Genomic DNA, 20,231 nt, shown 5'->3' with positions numbered 1-20,231 from the left:
GGTGTCGTTCTTCTTGTCTCTGTTTATTGAAGAGTGAGGATCTTAGCTGTCCCGTGACACTTCCTACGGCTGCCATAGGGTCTCAGAAGGCGGCAAAAAGCGGAATCGTGGCTTTGCAGGCTCTGGCTGAAAAAAAGTAGCGCGTTTGGGTAGTGGCTGGTTACAGTACTGTGAGACTCAGGCTCGTGCCCGCGTCGACCGAAAGCTTTGTTTACTTTCCTCAGTTTAGCTAAATGGACATTCCCGGTCCGAATATTATCGCTTTTTTACGAGAAAAATGGCATAAAAATGGATTTTAAACAGCGGTTGACATGCTTCGAAGTACGGTAATGGAATATTTAGATTTTTTTTGTCACGAATTGCGCCATGCGCACGACCCTGATTTACCATTTCAGATAGTGTCTGGGACGCACGAACAAAACGCCGCTATTCGGATATAACGATGGATTATTTTGGACCAAACCAACATTTGTTATTGAAGTAGCAGTCCTGGGAGTGCATTCTGACGAAGACAACAAAAGGTAATCAAACTTTTATAATAGTAAATATGATTATGGTGAGTGCTAAACTTGCCGGGTATCTAAATAGCTAGCCCGTGATGCCTGGGCTATGTACTTAGAATATTGCAAAATGTGCTTTCACCAAAAGCTATTTTAAAATCGGACATATCGAGTGCATAGAGGAGGTCTGTATCTATAATTCTTAAAATAATTGTTATGCTTTTTGTGAACGTTTATCGTGAGTAATTTAGTAAAATGTTAGCGAATTCCTCCGGAAGTTTGCGGGGGTATGCTAGTTCTGAACGTCACATGCTAATGTAAAAAGCTGGTTTTTGATATAAATATGAACTTGATTGAACAAAACATGCATGTATTGTATAACATAATGTCCTAGGGTTGTCATCTGATGAAGATCATCAAAGGTTAGTACTGCATTTAGCTGTCTTCTGGGTTTTTGTGACATTATATGCTAGCTTGAAAAATGGGTGTCTGATTATTTCTGGCTTGGTACTCTGCTGACATAATCTAATGTTTTGCTTTCGTTGTAAAGCCTTTTTGAAATTGGACAGTGTGGTTAGATTAACGAGAGTCTTGTCTTTAAATAGCTGTAAAATAGTCATATGTTTGAGAAATTGAAGTAATAGGATTTTTAAGGTTTTGAAAATCGCGCCACAGGCTTCAAGTGGCTGTTACGTAGGTGGGACGAATTCGTCCCGCCTAGCCCATAGAGGTTAAGAATTATAGATACAGAACTCCTCTATGCACTCGCTATGTCCGATTTTAAAATAGCTTTTCGGTGAAAGCACATTTTGCAATATTCTCAGTAGATAGCCCGGCATCACAGGGCTAGCTATTTAGACACCCAGCAAGTTTAGCATTCACCAAAGTCAGATTTACTATAAGAAAAATGTTATTACCTTTGCTGTCTTCGTCAGAATGCACTCCCAGGACTTCTACTTCAATAACAAATGTTGGTTTGGTCCCAAATAATCCATTGTTATATCCAAATAGCGGCGTTTTGTTTGTGCGTTCAAGACACTATCCAAAAGGGTAAAGAAGGGTTACGAGCACGGCGCATTTCGTGACAAAAAAATTCTAAATATTCCATTACCGTACTTCGAAGCATGTCAACCGCTGTTTAAAATCAATTTTTATGCCATTTGTCTCGTAAAAAAGCGATAATATTCCAACCGGGAAATCGTTTTTCATTACAAAGAGAGTGAAAGTAAAAGCATGCTATCCCCTCATGCACGAGCCTCAGTCTAATGGCCCTCTGATAGAGCACTTGCCAAATGCGCTAATGTGTTTCAGCCTGGGGATGGAATTACATCGTTCAGCTTTTTCCCGCCTTCTGAGAGCCCATGGGAGCCGTAGGAAGTGTCACGTCATGCCAGAGATCCCCTGTATTTGTTAGAGATGATCAAGGAGGGCAAGAAATTGTCAGACAGGCCACTTCCTGTAAGGAATCTTCTCAGGTTTTGGCCTGCCAAATGAGTTCTGTTATACTCACAGACACCATTCAAACAGTTTTAGAAACTTTAGGGTGTTTTCTATCCAAAGCCGATAATTATATGCATATTCTAGTTACTGGGCAGGAGTAGTAACCAGATTAAATCGGGTACGTTTTTTATCCGGCCGTGCAAATACTGCCCCCTAGCCCCAACAGGTTAATGTAGTCATTGTGTGCAATGAAAATGGGACCAAATACTTAACTTTTTACTACTTTAATACACATAAGTGAATTTATCCCAATAATTTTGGTCCCCTAAAATGGGGGGACTATGTACAAAAAGTGGTGTAATTTCTAATAGGTTTACCCGATATGGATGAAAATACCCTCAAATTAAAGCTGACAGTCTGCACCTTAACCTCAGTCAAACTTCCGGCGCCGACAGAGATGGCCACCTCGCGTTGCGTTCCTAGGAAACTATGCGGTATTTGGTTTTTTTATGTGTTATTTCTTACATTGTTACCCCAGGTAATCTTAGGTTTTATTACATAGTCGGGAGGAACTATTGGATATAAGAGCAACGTCAACATTACGACCAGGAATATGACTTTCCCGAAGCGGATCCTCTGTTTTGCCCACCACCCAGGACAATGGATCGGATCCCAGCCGGCGACCCAAAACAACGACGGCGTAGAAGGGGCAGACGGAGCGGTCTTCTGGTCAGGCTCCGTAGACGGGCACATCGCACACCGCTCCCGAGCATACTACTCGCCAATGACCAGTCTCTTGACAACAAGGTAGACGAAATCCGTGCAAGGGTAGCCTTCCAGAGAGACATCACAGACTATAACGTTCTTTGTTTCACGGAAACATGGCTCACTCGAGACACGCTATCGGAGTCGGTACAGCCAGCTGGTTTCTTCACGCATCGCGCCGACAGAAACAAGCATCTCTCTGGTAAGAAGAAGGGCGGGGGTGTATGCCTTATAATTAACGAGACTCAAGTCCTTCTGTTCACCTGACTTAGAATTCCTCACAATCAAATGCCGACCGCATTGTCTACCAAGAGAATTCTCTTCGAATATAATCACAGTCGCATATATCCCCCCCAAGCAGACACATCAACGGCCCTGAACGAACTTCATTTGACTGTACGTAAACTGGAAACCACATATCCTGAGGCTGCATTTATTGTAGCTGGATATTTTAACAAGGCTAATCTGAAAACAAGGCTCCCCAAATTCTACCAGCATATCGGTTGCGCTACCAGGGCTGGCAAAACCCTAGATCATTGTTGTTCTAACTTCCGTGACGCATATTTCTGTCCCTCCCCCGCCCTCCTTTCGGAAAAGCTGACCACGACTCCATTTTGTTGCTTCCAGTCTATAGACACAAACTAAAACAGGAAGCTCCCGCGCTCAGGTCTCTTCAACGCTGGTCCGACCAATCGGATTCAACGCTTCAAGATTGCTTTGATCACGTGGACTGGGATATGTTCCGCATTGCGGCGAACAACAACACTGATGAATACGCTGATTCGGTGAGCAGGTTTATTAGCAAGTGCATCGGCGATGTCGTACCCACAGCGTCTATTAAAACATTCCCAAACCAGAAACCGTGGATTGATGGCAGCATTCGCGCAAAACTGAAAGCGCGAACCACTGCTTTTAATCAGGGCAAGGTGACCGGAAACATGACCGAATACAAACAGTGTAGCTATTCCCCCTGCAAGGCAATCAAACAAGCTAAGCGTCAGTATAGAGACAAAGTAGAGTCACAATTCAACGGCTCAGACACGAGAGGCATGTGGCTGGGTCTACAGTCAATCACGGACTATAAAAGGAAAACCAGCCCCGTCGCGGACCAGGATGTCTTGCTCCCAGACAGACTAAACAACTTCTTTGCTCGCTTTGTGGACAATACAGTGCCACTGACACGGCCCGCTACCAAAACCTGCGGGCTCTCCTTCACTGCAGCCGACGTGAGCAAATCATTTAAACGTGTCAACCCTCGCAAGGCTGCAGGCCCAGATGGCATGCCCAGCCGCGTCCTCAGAGCATGCGCAGACCAGCTGGCTGGTGTGCTTACGGACATATTCAATCAATCCTTATCCCAGGCCACCATTGTTCCTGTTCCCAAGAAAGCTAAGGTAACTGCTAAGGTAACTGAGCTAAATGACTACCGCCCCGTAGCACTCACTTCCGTCATCATGAAGTGCTTTGAGAGACTAGTCAAGGAGACTAATCACCTCCACCTTACCTGTCATCCTAGACCCACTCCAATTTGCTTACCGCCCCAATAGGTCCACAGACGACGCAATCGCAATCACACTGCCCTAACCCATCTGGACAAGAGGAATACCTATGTGAGAATGCTATTCATCGACTACAGCTCAGCATTTAACACCATAGTACCCTCCAAACTCGTCATTAAGCTCGAGACCCTGGGTCTCGACCCCGCCCTGTGCAACTGGGTAACTGGATAATGTAGGGTATGTAATGTAGGGTATGTAATGTTTACATACCCTACATTACTCATCTCATATGTATATTAGACTTCCTGACAGGCCGCCCCCAGGCGGTGAGGGTAGGAAACAACATCTCCACCCTGCTGATCCTCAACACTGGGGCACCACAAGGGTGCGTTCTCAGCCCTCTCCTGTACTCCCTGTTCACCCACGACTGCGTGGCCATGCACGCCTCCAACTCAATCATCAAGTTTGCAGACGACACTAAAGTGGTAAGCTTGATTACCAACAACGACGAGACGGCCTACAGGGAAGAGGTGAGGGCCCTCGGAGTGTGGTGTCAGGAAAATAACCTCACACTCAACGTCAACAAAACAAAGGAGATGATCGTGGACTTCAGGAAACAGCAGAGGGAGCACCCCCTATCCACATCGACGGGACAGTAGTGGAGAGGGTAGAAAGTTTTAAGTTCCTCGGCGTACACATCACGGACAAACTGAAATGGTCCAACCACACAGACAGCGTGATGAAGAAGGCACAGCAGCGCCTCTTCAACCTCAGGAGGCTGAAGAAATTCGGCTTGTCACCAAAAACACTCACAAACTTTTACAGATACACAATCGAGAGCATCCTGTCGGGCTGTATCACCGCCTGGTATGGCAACTGCTCCGCCCACAACCGTAAGGCTCTCCAGAGGGTAGTGAGGTCTGCCCAACGCATCACTGGGGGCAAACTACCTGCCCTCCAGGACACCTACACCACCCGATGTCACAGGAAGGCCAAAAAGATCATCAAGGACAGCAACCACCGGAACCACTGCCTGTTCACCCCACTATCATCCAGAAGGCGAGGTCAGTACTGGTGCATCAAAGCAGGGACCAAGAGACTGAAAAACAGCTTCTATCTCAAGGCCATGAGAGTGTTAAACAGCCATCACTAACATTGAGTGGCTGCTGCCAACATACTGACTCATCTCTAGCCACTTTAATAATGGAAAAATTGATGTAATAAATGTATCACTAGCCACTTTAAACAATGCCACTTCATCTAATGTTTACATACCCTACATTACTCATCTCATATGTATATTGTCTCTCCACACGAACGTGACATACATACTGTACTCTATACCATCTACTGCATCTTGCCATCTTGATGTAATGTATCACTAGCCACTTTAAACAATGGCACTTTTATATGTTTACATATCCTACATTACTCATCTCATATGTATACACTGTACTCTATACCATCTACTGCATCTTGCCATCTTGATGTAATGCATCACTAGCCACATTAAACAATGCCACTTTTATATGTTTACATATCCTACATTACTCATCTCATATGTATATACTGTACCCTATACCATCCACTGCATCTTGCCTATGCCGTTCTAAACCATCACTCATTCATATATATTTTTATGTACATATTCTTATTCATTCCTTTACACTTGTGTGTATAAGGTAATTGTTGTGAAATTGTTATGTTAGATTACTCGTTGGATATTACTGCATTGTCGGAACTAGAAGCACAAGCATTTCGCTACACTCGCATTAACATCTGCTAACCATGTGGATGTGACAAATAACATTTGATTTGATTTGTATCATTTAATATCCAAAGTGCAACCAAAAAATTGCCACTGTCCCATTACTTTTGGAGCTCACTGTATATCCTCCAAATGCCACCGCTGCCACCAGTTGATACTTGCACTATGGTTAAGAGCAACATTCTATGGACATATATGACATTCTGTGGTGCTGCCATCTTGAATACACAGTCTCATGGGTTTTATTGTGTGTTGACTGGGGTCCCGTAGACTACTGTAGACCTTGGATTGTTGACTGGGGTGCAGATTAGATTTAATATTGTTGTTTTCACGGGCCTTGGAAAAACATTTCTCTACCAATCGGAAAAGAATACCATGTGTTACTATTGTAATCCCAGACAAGCTGTTTTTTAAGTCACACCAGCACTGCTTTCACTCATGTCATCTGATGAAACAATGGCAGCCCACTCAGACCATTCAGTCTTTGAAACTGTTCACCATTGTTCTATAATAACAACCAGCAAACAACATTACTTGCATCTTTTATGCACAGCTTATACAACAGTTTTAGTGAATCACATAGTAGCACTACACATGCAACAATGTTCAAAGAGCTTTGTTTTGTTTGCTTTGAAATTGGAACAAACACCTGACAAAGTGCCTGACACTTAAACACAAGCAAAATATCTTTGTGCCGATTGCAGGTCAAAGGACAACAGAGAGCGGTCAGTATCACTTTCTGTTTTGGGTTCTAGTCTATCTAGACTGCAACCCTCACCTCAACACTAAACACACACTAACAAACAAATGCACGCACACACACACACACACACCTGCCTGCCTGCTAATGAAGATCAGACAGGAGGTCACCCACTGTTCGACCCCTGACCCCCTCAATGGAACAAATAGCACCGCTCACCAATTACTGCACATAATCCTTCCCTCTCTTTCTCTCTCTCTCCCTGGCCTGACCTGGCCTGGGAGGGATCACACGGCCCAGGTCTGTCCCCACACACTTGGCAGTTCAGCAGGGTCAATCCCCTCAAGAAGCCCTAACACCAAATGTCCGCCAACAAGCACACCCACCCAGCACTACGCAGTCCACTCCAGCCAGATCCTCCAAAATGCACACAAAGTCATGAACTATCAACCATTGAAGCGTGAGACTAACTTAACCTAGTGCATTGCACTAGAAACACAACAATAGCAACTTACTGGTAAGACCCAATGCATGTGGGGGAAAAAAATAGATTTTAATGTCAGGAAGGTTTTTTTCCCCTCCCTCACCATTCTGATTGGAGCTTGTCAGAGCCCCCTGGTTCAGTTCCCTCAGAGTTTAGTAATCCAGCCCTTACACGGTTACACAAGGAGGGGAAGGGAGGGAGGAACGAGGGGGAAGGTGCTACCGCTGTGGGTTGGAGCGAGAGAGGCGGGGGCGTTTAATCTGGGATTTGGATGAGTGCGAGCGGCCCTGATAGTACGAGACAGGGGCTCCTATCGGCTTCGGAGCGGCTATCAGGCTGTCCCTCGGGACTTACATGATGCGGCACCGTCGACATGCCAACCAAAGACTCCAACTCCTACTAATGCCTTCCTTCCTTGAAGAACAGTGGTTGCCAGTTCCCAAAGCAAGGCCGATTGAAAGGCCCAGTCAACATGCGCAGTTAGACATTACTGACCACCGAGCCTAGTAAGGATGTACAACATAGAAAACTATTCTAGGTCTCTCTGTATGTTCACTAGTAGCATATTGGAGTTTATGTTGCTGTTATGTGGGAGATCATGTTGAACATAAAGTACTATTGGATATAGTAGCCGATAGTAGCTGGCCTACATGAGTTAGGTCCAACACCTTAGTTCCGGCATTTCCAAATGATGCTGATGGGGGGGAAAAAAGTATTACACTGCAACACAATATTAAATGCATTTTCATCACAAAAATGATATCTGAAATAGGGAACAGTGAAACAAATGGAACCTATTTCAAAATTATCTACAAATGAATCAGATCAGGTACATGATTAATGTCTGAAATTAGACATGCCAATGATTGTACTCTCTTTTGCATTCTCTTTGAGCATTGCAAGATACAGGACTATTTAAGTTTGAGAGGAATAAGCAATTGCTACTGCATGTCAACCAAGACATGGTGGATGATCAAAGATAAACATGACCAGGACAAGGACAAAACCAAACGTTTTAAATTCTAACATAAAGATACCCTCAGCTTTCAATGCTCAGCTATGCCATTTACTTGTCCAATTATAAAGAAGATACTGTACATTAAGTATATAAGTCACACTGAAGTCAAGAAACTAGCAGACTTTCCCCACAAAGCTCATGTCACTAGCAGCATGTGCCCAGATATGAAACCATGAGGCCAGGCCAGCTATTAAGAGTTCCCCTCATAAGCTTCCTGCTTATGCCTGATCCAGTCCCAGGGGTCCTATTCAATCTGCCATGAATACGCTAATGGTTAACAAGACATGAAGCCTGCAGGTTCCTCTATGGCCTTTCATTGGCACATGGAGAGACATAACATATTATAAGCATTGTTCTAAGACATTACAAAGGCTCATTCATGCTTATAACAAGTTACAAGGAATTATACCTGGATATTTTATGTAAAATGTTACTATGGCATTCAGTTAAAAAACAATACACCTGTGGTAAGAATGGACACCAGAATGGGATTTTTTTGGTCAAACTTTGAATTGGCTGGTTATTGTGTCAGTCTGGGGCCAATGTGTTTGCCCTTTTTCTTTTTCTTTGTGCAGAGTTTAATGATTAACTGGTAGTGTCCATGCTAGCCACATCTCTCACTGAGAAATCCCTTTTTGCAAATAGATTAGCTTGAACAGATGTGCGCCACCAAAATGGAGACCCTTGTTTGTCATTTTCTTTATGAATATATTTAACATATTAAGACCACTTGACTTACTGTACTATGAATTCGACAAGTAAAAAAACAAACATTTGCAGTATAGAAATACCTGAAGTAGGCCCTTTCTGTGGTGTCCTCGTGTTACAAATATCATCCTCATCTCTCTTTATATCCTCACAGAACACGACTGCAGGAGTGACGCAGGGCTTTCCAAGAATTTCCTTTGACAACTACCAGGCCCTTCAATTCCCCGTATCAGGCATGGAGCACTGGCCGAAAGAGAGTGCGAGAGAGAGAGAGAATAGTTTTGAGCACAAAATCCAGAGTCACTGCGCCAGAACCAGTGTTTCTCAATGTGCCTGATGCGAAACTGTCAATGAGAGACTGGTATAAGACATAAAGACATACAGAGAGGGAGAGAGCAAAAGGTAGAGTGACAGATGGAAGGGAGAGCAACACAGTCAAAAAGCCATGGCTCAGCGGGCGAACACAGCACAGAGCACAGCGCTAGCTTGCACAGACAGACAGGGGAAACAGAGGCCCCATGTGCATACAGCACGCCGGCTCTCTCTCCTCTTACATAATGTCTCAAGATCAGTACAGCCTGGGCTATTTAAAGCACTGGCTAGGCCTGGCGACAATAAGGTGATATACTTAGTGCCCCCAACGCTGCATGAAAGCTCCGTTAGGGCTATATCGGTCATGTTACTGGTATTTTTAGAACAGCTGATGATCCTGCGGTATTTACCTGCAGTGCAAACCCACCCTCAGCGGCTAGATGCCCCACATCACTATGTAGTCAGCTAGCGGTTAGCAGCTAACTTAGCGCTTTCAAGTTGCACATGAAATGTGTATATGAAGGTATGCATATGGACTAGCCCCCTCTGTTTTGAGGGGATGGCTAACTATTCTGCCTTTTTGTGTGCAATGATATTGAACATCTGGGTAAGAGGGCTTTTAGATTTAATGGGCAATCCATTTAAATTGCATGAGCACAGGCTATGCACACAGTTTGAAGAGAGAGCAAGCCGTGCTACTCTGGTTACATGGAGCTACAGGTTCAACTGTGGCCAGACAAGGAGTGTAGCATTGGTGGTTTAATATAACCATTACACATTGTCTGTGATATTTAACCCATTTTGAGAGTGTTGCGCTAACTTCATTAATTTGATGATGGAAAAACCTAACTTCCCAAATCTTGGATAACATAAGAACAATTAGCATTATCAATGCAATTTTTTTGAAGCAAGATGTTGATCAATCATAATTCAGAAGAAAGCAGGTATGAAAAACTGATAAAGCTTGGACAGCTATATCCTCTTCAAAATGTGACTTTAGCAACTGGTAGCTAAAATGCATGTTATTGTAGTTTAAATTGGTGAAATATTATGAAGCCAGAAATGTGCACATTTAAAGGGATAGTTAACCCAAATCAAAGTTTATCAGACATTTTCATACTTCAAGCTTGTGAGCTACCCCTTTAAATGGCATCAGTTAGTCATTAGCCAGTAGCAGTATCTTTGATCTAAACGTGTTGCCTTTATCTCCACACACACCCATGTGGAAAGTCCAAGAATTAAAAAAAATAGCATTAGTCTGTGAATCATACAGCTACAAATAACAGAAGAAACATATTTCATAACTCCCATAACATCCCAAATAACAGAAGAAACATATTTCATAAATCCCAAAATATCCTAGAACGAACCAACCAACAAAATGACAAACTGGCGGATACATTTGAGAGTGCTGTGGTTATGCATCAAACAGGTGCTGGAAATGACATCAAAATGTGATAACCTAAATCAAACACAGCTGGAGGGAAGATGAAAGGATTTGATTGCATTGGTAATTATAGTATGGCTATAACAGCTCTTATTGTGAATTCCTGGAAATTTTGGATGGGCTATCTTACATCTCCACATTGGCCTGTTGTTTTCCTGAGTGCTTATCGACTCCGGATGACTCACTGTTTCCCACAGTTTCAATCAGTTTCAGTGAAAGACGAGGCTCGTTCCACAAACAAAAGAGCCAAAAGAGATTTCCAATACTGGAAAACTTGGAACCGTTTTATTTGAAGAGCACCAGGATGGACCGGCAAAACGTTATAGGTATGAGAACTCCTGCTTTAGCTAACAATGTTAAATTGGTATGACATTTGCAACTCCATTGTGATAGGCATCATGTCAAGCATATTACAGTGTTATTGTGGCAATGTGCAAGCCAATCTCCAGTAACGTGTTACTGAATGATGAAAGAAGGGGGACACACACGGTTGTCGAAATGTTGTGAATTTTGGTGCAGGGAATAAATCACTCAGGAGCAGCATTATATACAGCACCGATTTTAGAACGTTTTGCATGCGCCTTACTCAAAACGATGCCCTTCATTGAACTGTCACTAATAGTTATGAAGTACTTTGCATTTGATGATAAAAGGCAAAACACACTTACTATTAATTATTGGTTGATCTGAAGTAAAAACTGACAGACTCAAATGTTTGACTGCTAAATGGTAAGTTCAGAAGCAGACGGTCTTTCCAAGATGGCACCCAGACTATTGTTCAGATGAATGTGTCAGGAACTGTTCCCCTGTGGCTCACAGGAGCAGGAAGTACTGAACCACAGACTAAACAGAACAGATGACAAAGGATGGAAACAAACACCCACTAACCAACTAGGTTGTCACGATACCAGCATTGTGATACTCAGAAATATCATGGCATTAAAACAAAACATGAAGCACACTTAATTTATTGAGTGTCACATTTTCTTATTTGCCAAGCTATTAAGGACTAAAGCGATTGGTCTGCTTTATGTTTTCCTTTCTTTGCCATGGAAAATAAAAGTTTAATAGTATTGTGATACTGGTATCATGACAACCCTATAATCAACAAACTCCAATTCAATACTACTACTGTTTCACCTACCAACGTCATATAATCATGTCTCCCAAGCATGAACCTACATGTAGGCTATCGTTTGTCCATTGTAAAGGCTTGACACAAACTCACTGAGAACCTAAAAAGACACGTTAGAAAGTTCTCGGGGAACGAGCCAAGATGTTTATTTCACAACAAGTCCTTTGTGATGCACAGAGACTAACACCAGATCCAGGCAGTATTAATGATGCAAAGCTGTTATTTTTGCCAAACTGCGACATGGATGAATTACACCCCTTTGTTCTCAAGAAACAGAAATATATGTCTTTGGACCGCATTGCTAAACGACATTGTTGTTATCTAACATCCATTAATTTGTTCGCACAGCTTTGCTTCTACAGTGGAAATCCCGTTTGGAAACTTTAATGTGATGCATCTCTCTCATTTAGAGCGAACTCATATAGGGGTGTCTGTGTACACTGTCAACTCTTAGATTGCTGACATGGTCAATTTTTATGTTATTTTGTGTACTGTAGACTTATCTCCACTTGCAGGTACTTGCAGCCCCCCACCTTTAGACTACATGTCAAAAAAGTGTTTACATAACTACAGTATACAGCTGGACAGGTAGGATTACACTTACACACTTACCAGAAAAGCATAATATGTATGGTGGTTTGAACTAGTACATAAAGATAAATGTATTGATTGAAATGGCAATCAATAGCCTTTGCTGAACTCAATTACAAACTGCAGTTGTAATTGAACAATTTACGGTTGAGCTACAATTTTTTGTGGCGGTTATGCCTGCCTAAAACAAGTAATGGATAGCATAGGCCTACCTAAACCGCATGATGATTATTTTACTATTGTTTTATGAGACTGACACTAGGCTAAATCTGAAAATGACTTATTTACTGGGTGAAAACTATCTTATCTCCTACTGATATGACGGGACACACTTCAGTTGATAACTTAATTGTAAATGTGTAATATTGACCAGTCCTGTTCAGATTACAAAAAATCAGTGAATGAAATACCTCACTGAACAAACATACCAAACATCATAATTTAAATCAAGGCCTATCTGTAAATTCCTAACAGTATGCTGTGCTCTAATGGTTCAACAATAATATAAAATCTAAATGTGAAGACTAATTAATTAAGTTTCTCAAACATCATAGAGAAATACTGTGTAAAACAACCACGTGTCAACTAAGGCAGTAATGTAAACTAGTCTACAGTAGCCTCCCAAATAGTTAATAGTGGTTACTTGTTTTAGGTTTACAAATCATTCAAATGTTTGTTATAACAGGTTTTAACCACATTGAGGTAAAAATGCAACACGTATTTCTGATGTAACCAAACCAAAGTGTAATTCATTTGTGGCCTATCCTATTGTTTCTAAATACAACAAATAGCCAGCTCAATTCAACCTACATTTGAACAAGTATGTTGCATTCCAACTACAAATACAGAGCTTGCATTCTGCACAAGCCAAACCGTGGACCTTGATATCATAGCTCAGCTCCTGGTGGTTTCCTGCACAGCAGAGAGAGAGAGAGAGAGAGAACTAGTGTGCTATAGCAAATAAGACCCTCCTGGTTTTCAAATGAACAGTTGTCGCTTTATATCAATCTATATTCAACGGCACAGGAGTTTTGCCATGTCCCATAGCCTTACACGCGTAAACTAGCCTATAACCTAACTGTCTATGACAATGTTATTGTAACTCTGAATTTACAGTCAGTAACTTGTGTCATACCAAATACAAGATGCCGACAAAGCAAAAACAATACCACTAATTGAAGCAACCATTGTGGGTTTTGTGCGTTTTAATGGGTCAAACGTCAACCTGCAAGTCCAACATGTCCTGGAATATGTCGTGATACGCTGTTATAATGGGTGAAAGGACTATTCCCGGTTCGTTCCATTGGTTTCGATAAAGCCAGTCTTACCTGCGAGACGTCATAGCAGTCTTAGAAAGCTGTCGTCGAATGAGAAGGGAAAGTCAAATAAAGCAAGCCTTCCCTTTACGGCTTCGCGGTGTAGCTGTTGGAGAGCATGCAATGGGCAGAGCGTTTGTTGAACAAGGTTCAACTCCAAAGACAATATCACCGGTTACCCCGCCTCCAAAGCCCACTGTCAGGGATACTCATTCTACTACGGGTCGGTGTGGCTAACACAAAGACTGAAGTGTGTCGTTTTTTTAAAAATTGTTCCGTGTCCGTAATATCCACTTGGTTCATGTCAGATCGCTTACAGGTGGAATAGCAGAACAATGACGAACAGACTGGTGCATGCGTGTAGAGGCCTAGCCTATTGACTATCAAACGTTTGTCTGTATTATATAATCGAATTCAATATTATATAGCCTCGAAAACCAAAAGGGGAGGGCAAGCAAATTAAAGACAATTTTATATCATCTCAATCGTGACCTACTTATCACTACATGGGACCTCAAATCATATTAGTGCAGTTCATGCGAAGGTAACTAGTTGAAATAACAATCTGTATCCTAAATGCTGCCAATTTTCGTATTCAAATGCATGATTACACAAGTCTTGATAAGAAAATAGCCCTCCACGAACTCCCTTTCGAGTTATTAATAGCAACAATGCAAGGATAATGGCAAATCTATTTAAATCTTCTGCCTGCCTCTGTCCACTTCGTCTTACAATGGCATGAACGCAAGTTATAGGTTGCAGAGAGAGAGAGAGGGAGAGAAGCACAGAAACAGAGGGAGAAAAAATAACATAGACAGATGTAGAGAGAGAAAGGGGAGAGGGGGAAGAGACCAAGAGAGAGGACAAGAAAAAAACACAGGGGTGAGAGAGTGTAATGTTTACTGTTAATTTATTGTTTATTTCACTTTTGTATATTATCTACTTCACTTGCTTTGGCAATGTTAACATATGTTTCCCATGCCAATAAAGCCCCTTGAATTGAATTGAATTGAATTGAGAGACAGGGAGAGAGAGATACTGTAGAAACAGAGAAAGAGAGAGAGTTCACAAACACAAACAAGACACCACAGAGCCCCAGGACAGCAACACAATTAGACCCAACCAAATCATGAGAAAACAAAAAGATAATTACTTGACACATTGGAAAGAATTAACCAAAAAAAAACAGAGCAAACTAGAATGCTATTTGGCCCTAAACAGAGAGTACACAGTGGCAGAATACCTGCCCACTGACTGACCCAAACTTAAGGAAAGCTTTGACTATGTACAGACTCAGTGAGCATAGCCTTGCTATTGAGAAAGGCCGCCGTAGGCAGACCTGGCTCTCAAGAGAAGACAGGCTATGTGCACACTGCCCGCAAAATGAGGTGGAAACTGAGCTGCACTTCCTAACCTCCTGCCAAATGTATGACCATATTAGAGACACATATTTCCCTCAGATTACACAGATCCACAAAGAATTCGAAAACAAACCTGATTTTGATAAACTCCCATATCTACTGGGTGAAATACCACAGTGTGCCATCACAGCAGCAAGATGTGTGACCTGTTGCCACAAGAAAAGGGCAACCAATGAAGAACAAACACCATTGTAAATACAACCCATATTTATGTTTATTTATTTTCTCTTTTGTAATTTAACCATTTGCACATCTTGTTACACTGTATACATACATAATTACATTTGTAATGTTGTTATTCCTTTGGAACTTCTATGAGTGTAATGTTTACTGTTCATTTTTATAGTTTATTTCACTTTTGTATATTATCCACTTCACTTGCTTTGGCAATGTTAACATATGTTTCCCATGCCAATAAAGCCCCTTGAATTGAATTGAGAGAGAGTGCTCCTCAGTCAGAGCGAAAGGCATCTCAGTCAGTGCTTCCATGGCTGCAGCAGCATTGACGTCACCGGCCTGTGTGGTTATCAACAGAGGTTAATCTGCCGGGGAATGGGGTTATGCAATTGTCTGAAGCCACAGGGCTTTCTCTCATTTATGGATTTGCTTTGCACTGATATATGCCGAACAAAACTATAAACGCAACATGCAAAATTTTGAACGATTTTACTGAGTTACAGTCCATAAAAGGAAATCAGTCAATTTAAATACATTAATTAGGCCATAATCTATGGATTTCACATGACTGGGCAGGGGCACAGCCATGGGTGGGTCTGGGAGGGCATAGGCCCACCCACTGGGGAGCCAGGCCTAGCAAATCAGAATTAGTTTTTCCCCACAAAATGGCTTTATAACTGACAGAAATACTCCTCAGCACCCCCTTAGATGATCCCTCAGGTGATGAAGCAGGTGTGGAGGTCCTGTGTTGGCGTGGTTACATGTGGTCTGCGGTTGTGAGGCCGGTTGGACGCACTGACAAATTCTCTAAAATGACGTTGGAGGCGGCATATGGTAGAGAAATTAACATTCAATTTTCTGGCATCCGCTCTGGTGGACATTCCTGCATTCCAATTGCACGCTCCCATTTTCATTTACTGTTCCATATTTCATTTAACTAATATTGGTGTCATATTTATGCATTTGGTCTTGTGTCTTGTACAGAATACTATCGTAGTAGCAGTCAGATATTTACAATGTTCCATGAATACTAGGCTAGTTTTTTGCAACGAAGCTAGCTAGCTACCTACCTACCTAGATGATATTAGCAACCTACCCTTATTTTACCAGAGCCTCTTCTCCTTCAGCCGGTGGAGGTCTATATTTAATCCTTTATAATGTCTGCCAACTATATGAATGAGGTGAAATGTATTTCAATTCATAGTGTCATAATGCACTAACTTTTGACATGTTCTGTTGCACATTCAAAGCCAAATTAACTAATTGCAGTATCCATAATCAAGAATGAATAAGCGTATTTATTTGACAAGAATGCACCTAGTCAATCACATCAAAAACCTGAACTCCAATAAATTACATTGTTTTAAAGAAATCGAAGTAATAAACAACGCATAAATATGTATTTTATACTGTACATAACATAAAGACATCTGACTTGAAGTATTAATCAATGCCACAAACCTCGGACACTAAAGAGCACCATATTAATTATTATCACTATCTGAGAACTAACAGATTTTCAATTTTTTGGAAAATGTTCTGCTTTTCCATTTTAGGAATTAGACAAGCACAAATAACTGTCACGACTTCCACCGAAGTCGGCTCCTCTCCTTGTTCGGGCGGCGTTCGGCAATCGACGTCACCGGCTTTCTAGCCATCTCCGCTCCATTTCTCATATTCCATTGGTTTTGTCTTGTTCCATTACACACCTGGTTTTCCTTCCATAATTACTGCATGTATTTAGTCCTCTGTTCCCCTCCATGTCTTTGTGTGTAATTGTTTGTTTTGATATTGAAGGGCGCTTTACTTTTGCTATGTTCCGTGTTTTTGGCACGTTATTGTTTTTATGTGCTGTCATTTTTGGAACGGAATTAAAGTGCGCCTGTTCGCTACACTCTGCTCTCTTGCACCTGACTTCGCCTCCCGTACACATCCTTGACAGAATTACACACCAAACTATGGAGTCAGCAGGAGCAGGGATCCAGGTTAGAGGAGTCGAGGAGCGCGTCCAGGAACATTCTGCTATGTTACATCATCTTGGTGCCATGATGGATCGCGTTGTCCAGACTATGGACCGCTGGGAGAGACAGGAAGTCTACCCAGTGCCTTGACCAGGGCAACCGGGGTTACCTCTACCCGTCCGGTCCGGAACCAGTCCCAGTGGGATGCGTCTCTCCCTTCCCAGGGAATATGATGGGACGGCAGCACAGTGCCAGGGATTCCTGCTACAACTGGACCTCTACCTGGCCACTGTGCACCCAGCTCCCTCGGAAAGGGAGAGAGTGGCTGCCCTCATCTCATCCCTCTCAGGGAGAGCTCTGGAGTGGGCAAACGCCGTGTGGGAAGAGGAAGACGCGGCGTTGGACCACTTTGGGGAGTTCACCCGTCGCTTCCGGGCTGTCTTTGACCATCCACCCGAAGGTAGAGCGGTGGGGGACTGGCTCTTTCATTTGAGGCAGGGGACGAGGAGCGCCATGGAATTCGCCCTGGAATTCCGGACCTTGGCAGCCGGAGCAGGCTGGAACGACAGGGCCCTCATCGACTACTATCGGTGCAGCCTGCGCGAGGACGTCCGACGTGAGCTGGCCTGCAGGGATGCCACCATCTCCTTCGACCAACTGGTGGATTTGTCCATCCGGTTGGATAACCTGCTGGTCATCCGCGGATGTCCAGAGGGGGCTCTGTCGGTGCCATCTTCCAGTATCCCCGCTCCGGTGCCCATGAAGTTGGGAGGGGCTGTGCTTAGGGAGACTGGAGGAAGAGCCATCACATGCACCATCTGTGGCCGCAGAGGGCACACTGCTGGTCGGTGCCGTGACGGTTCCTCTGGAAGTAGAGGCAACAGGCAGGGCACTCTGGCGTCACCCCAGGTGAGTCGCACCACACTCATCCAGAGTCCTCTGTTGACCACCTGTTTGTACCTGTTTGTTTCCCTGATATTCCCCCGCATTCCCAGCATAAGGCGCTTGTTGATTCAGGCGCAGCTGGGAATTTTATCAACAGAGCGTTAGCCCTTAGTTTAGGGATCCCCATTATTCCTGTAGTTAGACCTTTCCCGGTTCATGCTCTGGATAGTCGACCATTAGGGTCCGGGCTAATCAGGGAAGTCACCATCTCCTTGGGCATGGTGACGCAGGGGGGTCACGAGGAGAGAATCAGCCTCTTCCTCATTGACTCTCCTACTAGGCCTTCCCTGGTTAGCTCAGCATAACCCCACTACCTCCTGGCAACAGAGGGCTCTCACGGGGTGGTCGCGAGTGTGCTCGGGGAGGTGTGTAGGGGTTTCCGCATCCCCCCAGAATATGCCGATTTGGCTTTTGCCTTCTGTAAAAAGAAGGCGACTCAATTACCACCTCATCGACGGGGGGATTGTGTGATAAATCTCCTGGTAGACGCTGCGCTTCCCAGGAGTCACGTGTATCCCCTGTCTCAAGCGGAGACGGTGGCTATGGAGACATATGTCTCTGAATCCCTGCGTCAGGGGTACATTCGGTCATCTACTTCACTCGCATCCTCGAGTTTCTTTTTTGTGAAGAAGAAGGATGGAGGTCTACACCAGTGCATTGATTATAGAGGTCTAAATCAAATCACAGTGAGGTACAGTTACCCACTACCTCTTGTCGCCACGGCGATTGAATCAATGCATGGGGCGCGCTTCTTCACAAAACTGGACCTCAGGAGCACGTATAACTTCGTGCGTATCCGGGAGGGGGACGAGTGGAAGACAGCGTTTAGTACCACCTCAGGGGATTATGAGAATAAAGTTTGGTACTCACCAAACTCAGATTTACTATAAGAAAAATTGGATTACCTTTGCTGTTCTTCGTCAGAATGCACTCCCAGGACTTCTACTTCAACAACAAATGTTGGTTTGGTTCCAAATAATCCATAGTTATATCCAAATAGCGGCGTTTTGTTTGTGCGTTCAAGACACTATCCGAAGGGTAACGAACGGTGACGCGCCCGGCGCGTATCGTGACAAAAAATGTCAAAATATTCCATTACCGTACTTCGAAGCATGTCAAACGCTGTTTAAAATCAATTTTTATGCGATTTTTCTCGTAAAATAGCGATAATATTCTGACCGGGAGAAGTTGTTTTCGTTCAAAGACTCAAAGAAGAAAATGGACTCTTCACGTGCACGCGCACACCCATCTCATTGTTCTCAGATCGACCACTTACCAAATGCGCTACTGTTTTTCAGCCAGTAACTGCAGAGTCATGATTCAACGTTCTGGCGCCTTCTGAGAGCCTATGGGAGCCTTAGAAAATGTCACGTTACAGCAGAGATCCTTTGTTTTGGATAGAGATGACAAAGAAGGCCAAGAAATGGTCAGAGAGGGCGCTTCCTGTTTGGAATCTTCTCAGGTTTTGGCCTGCCATATGAGTTCTGTTATACTCACAGACACCATTCAAACAGTTTTAGAAACATTAGGGTGTTTTCTATCCAAATCAAACAATTATATGCATATTCTAGTCACTGGGCAGGAGTAGTAACCAGATTAAATCGGGTACGTTTTTTATCCGGCCGTGCAAATACTGCCCCCTATCCCCAACAGGTTAGAGTGCGCCTGTTCACTACACTCTGCTCTCCTGCACCTGACTTCGCCTCCCGTACACATCCTTGACAATAACACAACATGTAAAACGTCATATTGTGATTTTGGGTGGCTGAGTTACAAATTGAGAAACAACTGGATGCGTAAGGTAGGTTTAATATAAAATACTACAGTGGCTTGCAAAAGTATTCACCCCCTTGTAATTTTTCCTAATTTGTTGCCTTACAACCTAAAATTAAAATAGTTTTTTGGGGGTTTGTATCATTTGATTTACACAACATGCCTACCACTTTGAAGATGCAAAATATTTATTATTGTGAAACAAGCAAGAAAATGAAAACTTGAGCGTGCATAACTATTCACCCCCCCAAGTAAATACTTTGTAAAGCCA

The 20,231-nt window shown here is 43.1% G+C and overlaps 1 protein-coding gene across 6 annotated transcripts in view; it reads right to left on the bottom strand.

Annotated features, from left to right (window-relative positions):
* The window catches only part of LOC106566948 (tyrosine-protein phosphatase non-receptor type 11), a 102,815-nt gene extending 88,824 nt beyond the window's left edge, over nt 1–13,991 (bottom strand). The window contains exons 1-2 of one of the 6 annotated variants that reach the window (XM_045693339.1): nt 13,696–13,991; nt 8,966–9,125 (exon numbers count right to left, since the gene is read on the bottom strand). Coding sequence is in view for 5 of the 6 variants with exons in the window: in XM_045693337.1 (XP_045549293.1) it covers nt 13,696–13,709 (14 nt within the window). In the remaining variant the exon portion in view is untranslated. Of the gene's footprint in view, nt 1–8,965; nt 9,126–13,177; nt 13,280–13,695 lie in introns of those variants that run through there. The other 5 variants (XM_045693337.1, XM_014135627.2, XM_014135629.2 and 2 more) reach the window with 5 other exon arrangements.
* Between the last annotated feature and the right edge of the window lie 6,240 nt (nt 13,992–20,231).

This window comes from Salmo salar, chromosome ssa13, assembly GCF_905237065.1.
Source record: "Salmo salar chromosome ssa13, Ssal_v3.1, whole genome shotgun sequence".
Taxonomy (NCBI): Eukaryota; Metazoa; Chordata; class Actinopteri; order Salmoniformes; family Salmonidae; genus Salmo; species Salmo salar.
Note: the sequence above shows the minus strand (reverse complement) of the source record. Positions and strands in the feature narration are given on the sequence as shown.